The 12,285-nt window shown below is 39.7% G+C and overlaps 1 protein-coding gene across 6 annotated transcripts in view; it reads left to right on the forward strand.

Annotated features, from left to right (window-relative positions):
- Positions 1 to 12,285, forward strand: part of RGL1 (ral guanine nucleotide dissociation stimulator like 1) — a 303,693-nt gene that overhangs the window by 222,509 nt on the left and 68,899 nt on the right. For 5 of the 6 annotated variants that reach the window (XM_054247899.2, XM_002807704.5, XM_035280227.3 and 2 more), the window contains one exon: positions 4,041 to 4,249. In XM_054247899.2, coding sequence (XP_054103874.1) covers positions 4,041 to 4,249 — 209 coding nt within the window. Of the gene's footprint in view, positions 1 to 2,337; positions 2,455 to 4,040; positions 4,250 to 12,285 lie in introns of those variants that run through there. The other variant, XM_035280229.3, reaches the window with a different exon arrangement.

The raw sequence follows: 12,285 nt of genomic DNA on the forward strand, positions 1-12,285 counted from the left end.
GTTTGTGTTTTTGTTGTTGTTGTTGTTTTGTTTTGTTTTTGAAACAGAGTCTTGCTCTGTTGCCCAGGCTGGAGTGCAATCTCAGCTCACTGCAACCTCTGCCTCCTGGGTTCAAGTGTTCTCCTGCCTCAGCCTCCTAAGTAGCTGGGACACACACCACTATACCTGACTCATTTTTAGTAGAGTTGGGGTTGGCCAGACTGGTCTCGAACTCCTGACCTCAGGTGATCCGCCCACCTTGGCCTCCCAACGTGCTGGCCTCTCAAAGTCCTCACAGGCGTGAGCCACTGCTCCCATCTTGAAGTATATTTCCTAACTGCTACTTTTTTTTTTTTTTTTTTTTTGAGATGGAGTCTTGCCCTGTCGCCAGGCTGGAGTGCAGTGGTGCAATCTCGGCTCACTGCAACCTCCGCCTTCCTGGGTTCAAGCAATTCTTCCACCTCAGCCTCCCAAGTAGCTGGGACCACAGACACGTGCCACCACACCCGGCTAATTTTTTTTTGCATTTTTATTAGAGACGGATTTTCACCATGTTGGCCAGGATGGTCTCGATCTCTTGACCTCATAATCTTCCCGCCTTGGCCTCCCAAAGTGCTGGGATTACAGGCATGAGCCACTGCGCCCAGCCTCTAACTGCTACTTTTGAATATCATGCAGGTTGACAATTATTTTGGCCCGGTATTTTGAAGTGACAAAGTACAAAACACAAAACATCCTTACATTTTCATATTAAGAAAGAGATCAAAAGAATGAACATTTGAAAATAGAAATTAACATTACATTTTATAATGTTTTGATTTTTCTTTTTTTAAATGCAAAGTGGTAAATGAGTTAATTTTTAAGTGCATTACAGTAATTTAATAAGCCAAAACTTTTCAAAGTATGTGCATTCTGAAGTTCTGCTAGATGCCCTGAGAAATCCATTTGGAAATGTCTATAACACATCCCTCTCCTGGAGTTTGATAACACACGTTAGCATATTAAAGAATATAAGAAATTCTGCAGTAAAGAGATGTCGTTAACTTTATTGAACTCTGTAGTTCCCAAACTTGACCATAGGACCTTTTTTTGGAACTAATGTTTTACATACAGCACACACTAAAAGCAGCAGTGAACCAAATAATTAATAACATGTGGAATTCTACACCATATATCTTTTTCACTTATTGTCTCTGGTAAAGATGGAGCTTCTGGGGAACAGATGGGTACTATAAGGTTTGTTCTAAAACTATGTATAGAGTGATAAAGAAGAGTTATTAGAACCTGATCTGAGTCAAGAGTCCTAAGAGGCCTAAAGAAACGTTTGATATTTTGCCTGAACCAGATCCCTCTCCCTAGAAAACTTTGAAAAATTAAATAAAGAGATAAAGCCATCTACCACATAAGCTGGGGTCTTAATTTTAATTCCTGTTAGCAGTTTGACATGATGACGTTAAGCTATTCTAACCCCCTTCTGAAAACAGTTGACACCACTTCGGTCTTTCTGAAAGCAATCCCATCTGTTAATTTTCTTCCAGTGGTTTGATTTCTGACAGGGCAGGTGAAGGAAAAGCAAATATGCTACTTAGTAAGCACAGTGTCATCATTAGAGATCAGTTCTCTCTTATTTGCCCTTCTTCTTTAATTTTCACATGTGGTTATTGAAATTTGGGAAAATCTGATATTAAACAATTCAACTTACGATTCAGATAAACCACCTGGTGATTGTTTGCATCACTTAGGATAATTTTTGCTTTAGAAATAGACCTCCACTCAGTAGAGCAGTTTCCTTAGTACCTATGGAGGATGAGTTAAACTTTTAAAATTGCATCTCTGTATAATTTGTTAGGCACAGATTTACTGCAGAATGTAAGGCACACCAATATTTTTCTTCATTTGAATTCTCTTCCCTCATACTCAAATTTTAAGCTGTAAAGATTTTATTACCAATGAATTTTTATGCATTATGGTTTATATCTACCAAGGTACAATTATATCTACCAGTATTCATTTACAGTTTCATTTTCATGTGCTAGCTGCTTCTCATGAGTAAATGTCTTCTTTTAGACTTTGCAAGTTTCCGGAAGGCAGGGTCGGTCATACACCCACTCACCCTTTTCATCACTCCCCAGAGCTTCACCCAGTACTGCTTGGTACAACCATTTTCTCAGTCAGCTCTGTTGATTGCTGATAACATTGAATCAAAATGCACATTGCCCTCTGTGGACTGAAGAAAGTCAGATCATGGTTCCATCTCCCTAAATTTCCACCGAGAATATACTTCAACCATGGCCAATTTTTTGAGCTATCAACATGATGTCAACTGGCTTACACTAATTCTCAAAATTTAATGATCTTCTCTCCAAAGCCGGTATGAACCAGCTGCCGCACACCACCATAGGAGCTGTCTTTAAGAATGAGTTTGGGTGGCCACGGTGGCTCATGCCTGTAATTTCAGCACTTTGGGAGGCCAAGGTGGGTGGATCATCTGAGGTAAGGAGTTTGAGACCAGCCCGGCCAACACGGTGAAACCCTGTCTGTACTAAAAATGTAAAAATTAGTTGGGCTTAGTGGCAGGTGTCTCTAATCCCAGCTACTCGGGAGGCTGAGGCAGGAGAATTGCTTGATCTTGGGAGGCGGAGGTTGCAGTGAGCTGACACACCATTGCACTACAGTCTGGACAACAGAGCGAGACTGTGTCTCAAAAAAAAAAAAAAAAAAGTCTGAAAACTTCCCATGCAACAGAACAAAGGGAATGCTTGCTTGCTAAGCCTGATTCCTGGGATCATTGAAAATGTCCTTGGTACAATTATGCCAGTAACCTATGCCAGTTCTTGATAGGGGAGCAAGTAGAAGCAAATGTGACCATTATGAGGTAATACCTCTACTTCTAGAAAGGAAGGAAGCATGCATATGTCCCCCACCACCCTACCACACTAAACTCACAGGACAGCACTGCCTTACGTGATGCATAGAGAAATTAAATAAGGTGAGGGTAAGCTGCATGCAGTGGCTCCCACCTCTAATCCCAGCACTTTGGGAGGCCAAGGTGAGAGGATTGCTTGAACCCAGGAGTTTGAGACCAGTCTGGATAACATAACAAGACCCCATCTCCACAAAAACCAAAAATACGAAAACTAGCAGAGCGTGGTTGCCTGAGCCTGTAGTCCCAGCTACCTGGGAGACTGAGGCAGGAAGAATACTTAAGCCCAGGAGTTACAGGCTGCACTGAGCTGTGATCATACCACTGCTCTCCAGCCTGGGTAACAAAGGGGATAAATAAGTAAGAATGAGGGGAAACTTAACAGGCTATGGCCTTCAACTATTTTTTTTTTAAGACTGGCATTTTTATTTTTTAAGTTTTGGGGTACATGTACAGATCTTGCAGGACTGTTACATAGGTATACACATGCCATGGTGGTTTGCTGCCTCCATCCCCCCATCACTCACATTAGGTATTTCTCCAATGTTATCCCTCCCCACCCGCTGCTATCCCTCCCCTAGCCCCCCATCCCCCAATAGACTGCAGTATGTGATGCTCCCCTCCCTGTGTCCATGTGTTCTCATTGTTCAACACCCACTTATGAGTGAGAACATGCGGTGTTTGGTTTTCTGTTCTTGTGTCAGTTTGCTGATAATGATGGTTTCCAGATTCATCCATGTCCCTGCAAAGGACATGAACTCATCCTTTTTTATGGCTGCATATTGTTCCATGGTGTATATGTGCCACATTTTCTTTATTCAGTCTCTCTTTGACGGGCATTTGGATTGGTTCTACATCTTTGCTATTGTAAACAGTGCCACAGTGAACATACGTTTGCATATGTCTTTATAATAAAACAATTTATAATCCTCTGGGTATATACCACATAATGGGATTGCTGGGTCAAATGGTATTTCTATTTCTAGGTCCTTAAGGAATCGCCACACTGTCTTCCACGGTGGTTACCTAATTTACACTCCCACCAGCAGTGTGAAAGTGGCCTTCAACTATGTAAATGCTTCCATTTGTACTTCAGGGAGCTGTTTCTCCTTATGGTAATCGTTAATTTATTACACAGGTTGAAGGGGACCAGCTGCCTCCAGGACACACAGTCAGTCAATACGAGACCTGTAAGATCAGGACCATAAAAGCTGGTACCTTGGAGAAGCTTGTGGAGAACCTGCTGACAGCTTTTGGGGACAATGACTTTACCTATATCAGCATCTTTCTGTCAACGTACAGAGGCTTTGCCTCCACTAAAGAAGTACTGGAACTGCTGCTGGACAGGTAAGAACATAGAGCATTTTGTGAGTTGATAGAAATGCAGGCCATTTACAGAGTGGAGCACGAGGTTCTGAATCACCTGCACTTGGTATGCGGAGAGAGATGTGTGAGGAAAGATTAACAGGAAGGGATGACCTTTGGCACAAATGGCAAGAAGATCATTCAGGAGCCACTTATGGTCTGTGCTGGAGAAAAAGTCTCCTAAAAGATCTACAGAAGAGGTGAGAGTAGATAGTGTAAATCTAGATTCAGTTGCTTTATAGATTTCATTTACTGTTTGCCACCCTAAATTTCTCCATATTTTTATAATTTTATGTTATTCAGTAAATAATCAATTGACCAAGAATTTTATTGGGATCTTGTGAGGAGGAGATGTGCTAATATGTGTCAAGTGTGGAGACTTAGACCCACATTCTTAGACTCACAGGAAGCAGCTTATGAATGGCGGAGGTGATGAAAGCTATGAACAGTCACCAGGTATTGGCTGCTTTACAGATCTGCATGTAAATATCATCCTTGATCTGTATTGTTCAGCTACATATTACATATAGCAGAGCATTATACATTGAAATTTACACACTATTAATCTTTAGATTTTCTGCCTTGTTTCTGTTTTGTTAAAGTTTATGAAGAATTAAACTTCATCTTTTAGAAAAATATCATTTAATCAACCTGATATTGGGAGGAAGAAAACTGTCAGCCAAACGATTGTTTTAGAATCAGGAGAATCCTCATCTAAACTCTTATATTCGGAGGTTTCCTGCATAAGGAAGGAAATGAGATACGGCTTTTTGTTGGGCTTGTTGAGTATTGATGTCGGTTAACTAAATTTTTTATTTTAAAAGTAATCGGTGGGCCGGGCGCGGTGGCTCAAGCCTGTAATCCCAGCACTTTGGGAGGCCGAGGCGGGTGGATCACGAGGTCATGAGATCGAGACCATCCTGGTCAACATGGTGAAACCCCGTCTCTACTAAAGATACAAAAAATTAGCTGGGCATGGTGGCGCGTGCCTGTAATCCCAGCTACTTGGGAGGCTGAGGCAGGAGAATTGCCTGAACCCAGGAGGCAGAGGTTGCGGTGAGCCGAGATCGCGCCATTGCACTCCAGCCTGGGTAACAAGAGTAAAACTCCACCTCAAAAAAAAAAAAAAAAAGTAATCAGTGCTCATGCTAACAATTCTTACACCATGGAAGAGTATACAAAATATTAAAGTTTATTCATATTGCTACTTTCCCCCCAAATAATATTCATTAGATTTTAAAATAGTAAGAAGAAAATTAAATAGGCCATAAACTAGGCAAGAAACACATATTAACATTTTAAAAATAAAGGTAATCCATGTATATGGTGAAAAGTTTCATCAGTCCAGATAATTATAAAAATAAAAAGTAAAAGATTTTTTTCCCCAAGCTCCAATCCCATTCCTCCCAGGAAATCACTATAGACCGACCATTCCCTTTGTATTTTTTGCACACTTTTGACTGTATAGAAAAGTATGTATGTATACATACGAACATTTATGTACTGTATATCATATATGATATGTTTATATGTTTATCATATGACATATGTACTTATCTATGATACAGATAGAATCATAGTACACAATCTGTTCTGCAATTTCCATTTTAAAATGTATTTTTATTTTTAGAGACAGGGTCTTGTCCTGTTGTCCAGGCTGGAGTGCACTGGCACATTCACTGCATCCTGGAACTCTGGGGCTCAGGAGATCAGCTTCAGCCTCCTGAGTTGCTAGGATGACAGGTTCAGGCCACCATGCCTGGCCAATTTTCAATTTTTACTTATTTGTGTATCTTGGAGATTTTTTACTCATTAAGTTAATTAGTATATATAAAAGGCTTAGAACAGTGGCTGACATATTGAAAGCTCAAAAAATGTAAATCTTGTTTCAAAATCAGCACCTATAGATGAATCTACCACAATCTTTTCAATAGCTTTATAATATTTATTGAATAGGTTATCACGTGGATAGACCTTTCAATTCTCTCCAGTTTTTAAATTTGTTTTTTAAATTTTGTAAACGGTACTGCAAGGAGCGTTTTTGAATATGTATCTTCTGAATAGTTAAGAATTCTATAGGATGATTTCATAGAAGAGTCACTAATGGGTCAAGGTACATCAGTGTTTAGATTTGCAAGATACTGCCAGATTGCACTAATGATGTTCCCGTCCCCAGTAAATGGGAGTGCCTGTTTCCTCACTTTCCCCTCACACATGCGAACTGTGGATATTTTCTCTCTACCTTTGGAAACTATCTTTGCCATGATCTGACCACTGACAAATGATAGCTCATTGTCTTTGAATTTATGCTTCTTACATTTATGAGTGAGGTTTAGCATCTTTTAAAATTCTTATGGGCTGTTTGTGGTGTTTTGTGTGTGTGTGTGTGTGTGTGTGTGAACTGTCTTTTCATATCCTTTTGTCTGTTTTTTCTTTTGGACTCTTTTTAACTGATTATCGATCCTCTAATTATAACTCTGCATATTAAGGAAATTAGTTTGAGCCTATCATTTGTTAGAAATATTTTTCCTAATCTGTCCGTTAGTTTTAAAAGTCATTTATTATTATTATTTGAGATGGAGTCTCGCTCCGTCACCAGGCTGGAGTGCAGTGGCATGATATCGGCTCACTGCAACCTCTGCCTCCTGGGTTCAGGTGATTCTCCTGCCTTAGTCTCCCAAATAGTTGGGACTACAGGAATGCACCACCACACCCAGCTAATTTTTGTATTTTTAGTAGAGATGGGGTTTCACCGCATTGGCCAGGATGATCTTGATTTCTTGACCTCGTGGTCTGCCCACCTCAGCCTCCCAAAGTGCTGGGATTACAGGTGTGAGCCACTTCGCCTGGCCTATTAATATTTTTCATGAAGACATTAACATTTTTGTGTAGTCATATCTATTAGTCTTAAGAAATACCTTTAATAATAAAGTTCTATTCCAATATAAGTAAGGTTATTGACTATAGTGGACTTTCCCTCAAAGTAGTTTTCTCATAGATGCATATGGAGTAAGATTATTTGGCTCAATGGTTATTCATATGTTAACCTTTGAGAACACTCACAAAATGTCTGTTCTTTGCCATGCATTGATCTGGTCGTGATACCTTGAGCTGCAGCACAGATAGGAAGTTCTGTAGTTTTTTGCATAGCAGTGCTGGACAAAATAAGCCTGGAATATAAACTTGGATTGGTGAGGCATTTCTTTTATAGTTTGTTTGCTTATGTAATAGATCATACCTATAAGTAGAAATTGAAAAATTTTATGAATTTTGTCTTTGGCATTTCATGTTTATTAAAAAAAAAATACAGTTGCTACTGGCAGGCGGTATGAATAGATAGTTCAAACCATTAAAAAACTCCTACAGGTTTACTTTGGAATTGGTAAACTCTTCTGCTTATGGGCTGACTATTGATAATAGGCCACAGATGTCCACAGTCAATAAAGGAGTGCACGTGAATTCCAGCTGTTCATCCTAACAGAGGACATACACACAGGAACCGGAATGTTTAGTCTCTGACTCATGTACATCCAGCTTTGATATTTTTTTAAATCTTTTCTTTGTTCTATTATAAAGGATAGATATTTTTGTATTTTTAAAACACTAACTGGAAGACTAACTACATTGAACATGAATCAAACTGCATTTAATTCAAGCTGTAATGTAAGATGTAACTGGATGGAGAGTTAGGATTTATTTTGTACCATTTGGACGGGCCAAGGCTTGGCCTTGAGTTAAATCTCAAACTCAGATCTTTTGCTTGCTTCTGAAATGAATGGAATTGACAAGTACTCTGTGCCTACACAATACCCAGCTTCTGCAAGACACCATGCGGATGGAACTCAGAAATACGAGACTTGGTTCATGCCTTGAGATAGTTTACAGGTGGATTTTACTAAGAGGCCACTGGCACTTAACCTCCAGGGGCCCTCACTTGGAATGCCCTCTACACAATTTTATGTTCTTAATTTTGTATTATTTTTCTTTGCGAGGACCCCTCAGATTACATGTGGCTTCAAATTACATATCCATAAGACCTGGATCCACCCCTCAGTACTTAATATTTTACCACAAAAGATAAAATATTAAGGCTTGCATTTCTGAAACAAGTAGATAACTGCTTAAGATGGTATTAGATGAACTTCTAACATGTTCTACAGATCAAACAGGATAGAGAAGTTCAGAGAAATAAATCTCATTTATTTTGATTGTTCTGCGGAAATTCGGATTTGTTCAAATATGTACAAATGTCAACATGACCATTTCTTCCTTCATTTCCTCCTCACTTAGATCTTGGACCAGGCTTCAGTCTTGATTAAATTTAACCAAAATGTGCATTCTGTGAAACACTGGGTTCTTAAATTGGTTGTTGAGACTTTTAATGTCTATAATTAAGAGGAAGCAATTATGTTGTATAAACTTGCCTATTCTGAAGATGAGCATTTGAAATATTATTTTGTCAGTAGATTGTGGTAGGCTTGTTTATGGGTCTCTGACATCATTTTAAAAATAATTTCTTTTGGTTTATTAATAGCAGCTTGCTTATCTGTCGAGAAATCAACACACTGAGCAGCTATTCCAGCGTGTGCTAATCATGTAATAATCAGTCAAGAATGGATTGAAGGCAGATGCTGCAGTGTTTAGTTCCCACCAGAGAAGCTTATTTGATGTCAAGCTTGACTTCCCTTAAGACTTCCAGTAATGTGGCTTTTCTCATATGGAACTGTTTGCTTTCTGGGCTTTCTGTTTTATCTTTTGACAATTTTTATTATGCTATAATAAGAGCCTTTTGTGATTGGCCAATAGACAGTGGTTTGAATTCATGTCTAGCTAATTCCATGTGTTTATTTTACCCCTTATTTAGGGTGATCGTTTCCCAAGGACTCCTGTTTTCTGTGCTTCTCAATGTGGCTCAGAGTTCACTCTAGACCACATTGGCTTCCTTTTAACCCAAGAGAAAGTTCTTGAATTGTGGGCTAGCAGTTTGTGTTGGGGCTTTGAAATTTTCTTTGATCTAACTTCAAACATATACTCACTTAGTTAAAAATCTAGCTGGCAGCAGTGGCTTACACTTGTAATCCCAGCACTTTGGGAGGCTGAGGCAGGTGGATCACCTGAGGTCAGGAGCTCGAGACCAGCGTGGGCAACATAGTGAAACCCCATCTCTACTAAAAATGTAAAAATTATCTGGTGTGGTGGCATGGGTCTGTAGTCCTAGCTACTCGGGAGGCTGAGGCAAAAGAATCGCTTGAACCTCGGAGGCGGAAGTTGCAGTGAGCTGAGATTGTGCCAGCCTGGGCAACATGCTGAGACTCTGTCTCAGAAAAAAAAAAGTCTGTTCTCTTCACCATACCATTTAAACGTAAGTGTGTTAGATACCACTGAATATGCCCAACCTCAAATGTAGGGAGAAACCTACTTTATCTAGTGACCCTCACTGAGAACCATGAAATATTTGCACAAATATCTAGAGTTTTCTAAATATAGCTGTCACAATAGCTCCCTTTTGGGCTATTTCTTGAACATTCTCTCTGTGATATGCACTCTGATATCAGAATTAAGCAGAATGGGCTGAGTGCAGTGGCTCGCGCCTGTAATCCCAGCACTTTGGGAGGCTGAGGTAGACAGTTCACTTGATGTTAGGAGTTCGAGACCAGCCTAGCCAACATGGCAAAACCCCCTTCTACTACTTTTTTTTTTAGACAAAGCGAAACTCTGTCTAAAAAAAAAGAGAAAAGTAAAAAGAATGCCAACAAGAAGCAGAGTAGAGGTTAACTAGGTCTCCAGAAACCTTTGCCAAGCCAGTGATGGCGCTCACGTCACACTGTGGAAAGCACCGAGTAGTAATCTGAATTACTCCCTTAATTTCAAATGAATTCTCCCAAATTCTCCCAGTGGAGGACATTTGGGTGGATAAAGGTTGAAACCATTTATAAGCACTATGCTTTAAGATAATCTAATGTAAATTTGCTTGCTTATGTTGCAAAGAGACTAATTCAATAGGTCTTCGAACTTATTTCTTCTTCCCATGTTTGCTTGCCATGTGTTTTCACAGACTTTCTTATTTAGTTCACTTATTTTACCCCTATGTATACAAATTAGAAAATTGTGTCTCAGAAACATTCAATCAGTAAGTAGCAGAGCTAGAATTAAAACCTTCCCCTTTCCAACTTGGAAGCTCTTTCCAAGAATACAATATCACCTTCATTTATTTGTTAGTATCATCTTTAAAGAAACCCTTTTTTGGAAACCCTTTTTTTTTTTAAATTTTTTTATTTTTTGAGACGGAGTTTCACTCTTGTTGCCCAGGCTGGAGTACAATGGCATGATCTCAGCTCACTGCAACCTCTACTTCCTGGGTTCAAGTGATTCTCCTGCCTCAGCCTCCTGAGTAGCTGGGAATACAGGCATGTGCTACCACACTGGGCTAATTTTTTTGTATTTTTAGTAGAGACGGGGTTTCTCCATGTTGGCCAGGCTGGTCTCAAACTCCTGACCTCAGGTGATCCACCCACCTCGGACTCCCAAAGTGCTGGGATTACCGGCATGAGCTACTGTGCCCTGCAAGGAATCCTTCTTAGCTCTCCTTTTCAGCACTACCTCAAGTGATTTTCCCTGGAAACTGCATTTCCCAAGGGCTCTTCCCTTCACACAGTTGTGAGCAGTTCACTTGAGGATCAGTGCTCTTCTTCGTTTGTCTACTCAGGCAATACTGATCAGCTCTATGCGTACCATGTACTGTACAAGGTGCTGTGTGTCTGATGGTGGACAAACCTGCCTTCTTCATGCTGAATGTCTAGTGAGAAAGAGTCACATTAAACAAATCAGTGTGTAAATACATGTATGTAATTAAAATCGATAGGCCATTGGGAGATAAAAGGTTCTATAACACAGACATAGGATATTTTGGAGGGCTGTCTCCAAGTTAAACTGGATGTTGGCCAGGATCTTAGGTGATCACTTAGATGATGGGCCATAAATGTCATTGTTGTGTCTCTGTGTTTGGAGTGTTTCTGTGTACTGAATGGGCTCAGGCCAAATCCCTGACCTCAATCAGCTTTTCCTGAAGGGTCAGGGATAGCAAATGAGAAGCCATGGGTGGATTTAAGTAAGTATAGCACCGCCGTGGGAATAGAAACCTTAAGTCCATTCTTTTTGTCGCCTGGAGTAGTAACATTTTCATATGCAAAACATGACATACCAGTGACCAGCAGAATGGAGCTGCCTTTGTTAATGCGGTGGGTTCTTCCACAGCGGAGAGAGGAGTTGATCAGATATAACGCTTGAGAAATTTCGTTTATTTCCAAGAATTTTGTCGTAGATGTCAAACAGACATTTTCTTTTCAGGATTTTAGGATATATTATGGGAAAAGCAATTCTTCCTGTCTTTTTTTTAGCCATGAGATTCAGGTTTAAGGCATATCATATAACGGTTAAGAACATGGACCGAGGAGTCAGAAAATTTGAATTTTATTCCAGCTTTGCACTCCTTACTTGCTCTGCAGTATTGGGCAGTTAATTTATCTTACTAGCTTTAGTTTTCCTCATCTATAAAATAATAAAAATAGCACATAATTTATAGAGTTATTGTAAGGTTTAAACATGATAATGTAGGTAAAATTCTTAGTATAGTGGCTGAAAAATATTAAGTGCTTAAGAGACTACTATTACCTTCTTTCTTCACAGCATTTATTATTATTTGAAATTATCTTATTTATCTTGTTTATTTCTTCTCAGAGACCATGTTAGTCTTGTTCATTGCTCTGCCCTCAAAATGGTGCCTGCAGTAGGTGCTTAGGAACTATTTGTCTAACAAATAAATAATGGCTATTATTATTCATGCCTGTTCCAAGCAGGTGCTTTGGAAGGTTCAGCAGTGAACGTTGCCCAGGCTCTGCTATGTTTAGTGGGAGAGTCAAGTCTATAGACTCGTGTCATCACTGTCAAGGCCATGAGGCTGAATGTGCATTGTATTTTTTTTGTCTTTTGAGACAGAGTCTTGCTCTGTCACCAGGCTG

Source organism: Callithrix jacchus, chromosome 18 (assembly GCF_049354715.1).
Source record: "Callithrix jacchus isolate 240 chromosome 18, calJac240_pri, whole genome shotgun sequence".
NCBI classification, from domain to species: domain Eukaryota; kingdom Metazoa; phylum Chordata; class Mammalia; order Primates; family Cebidae; genus Callithrix; species Callithrix jacchus.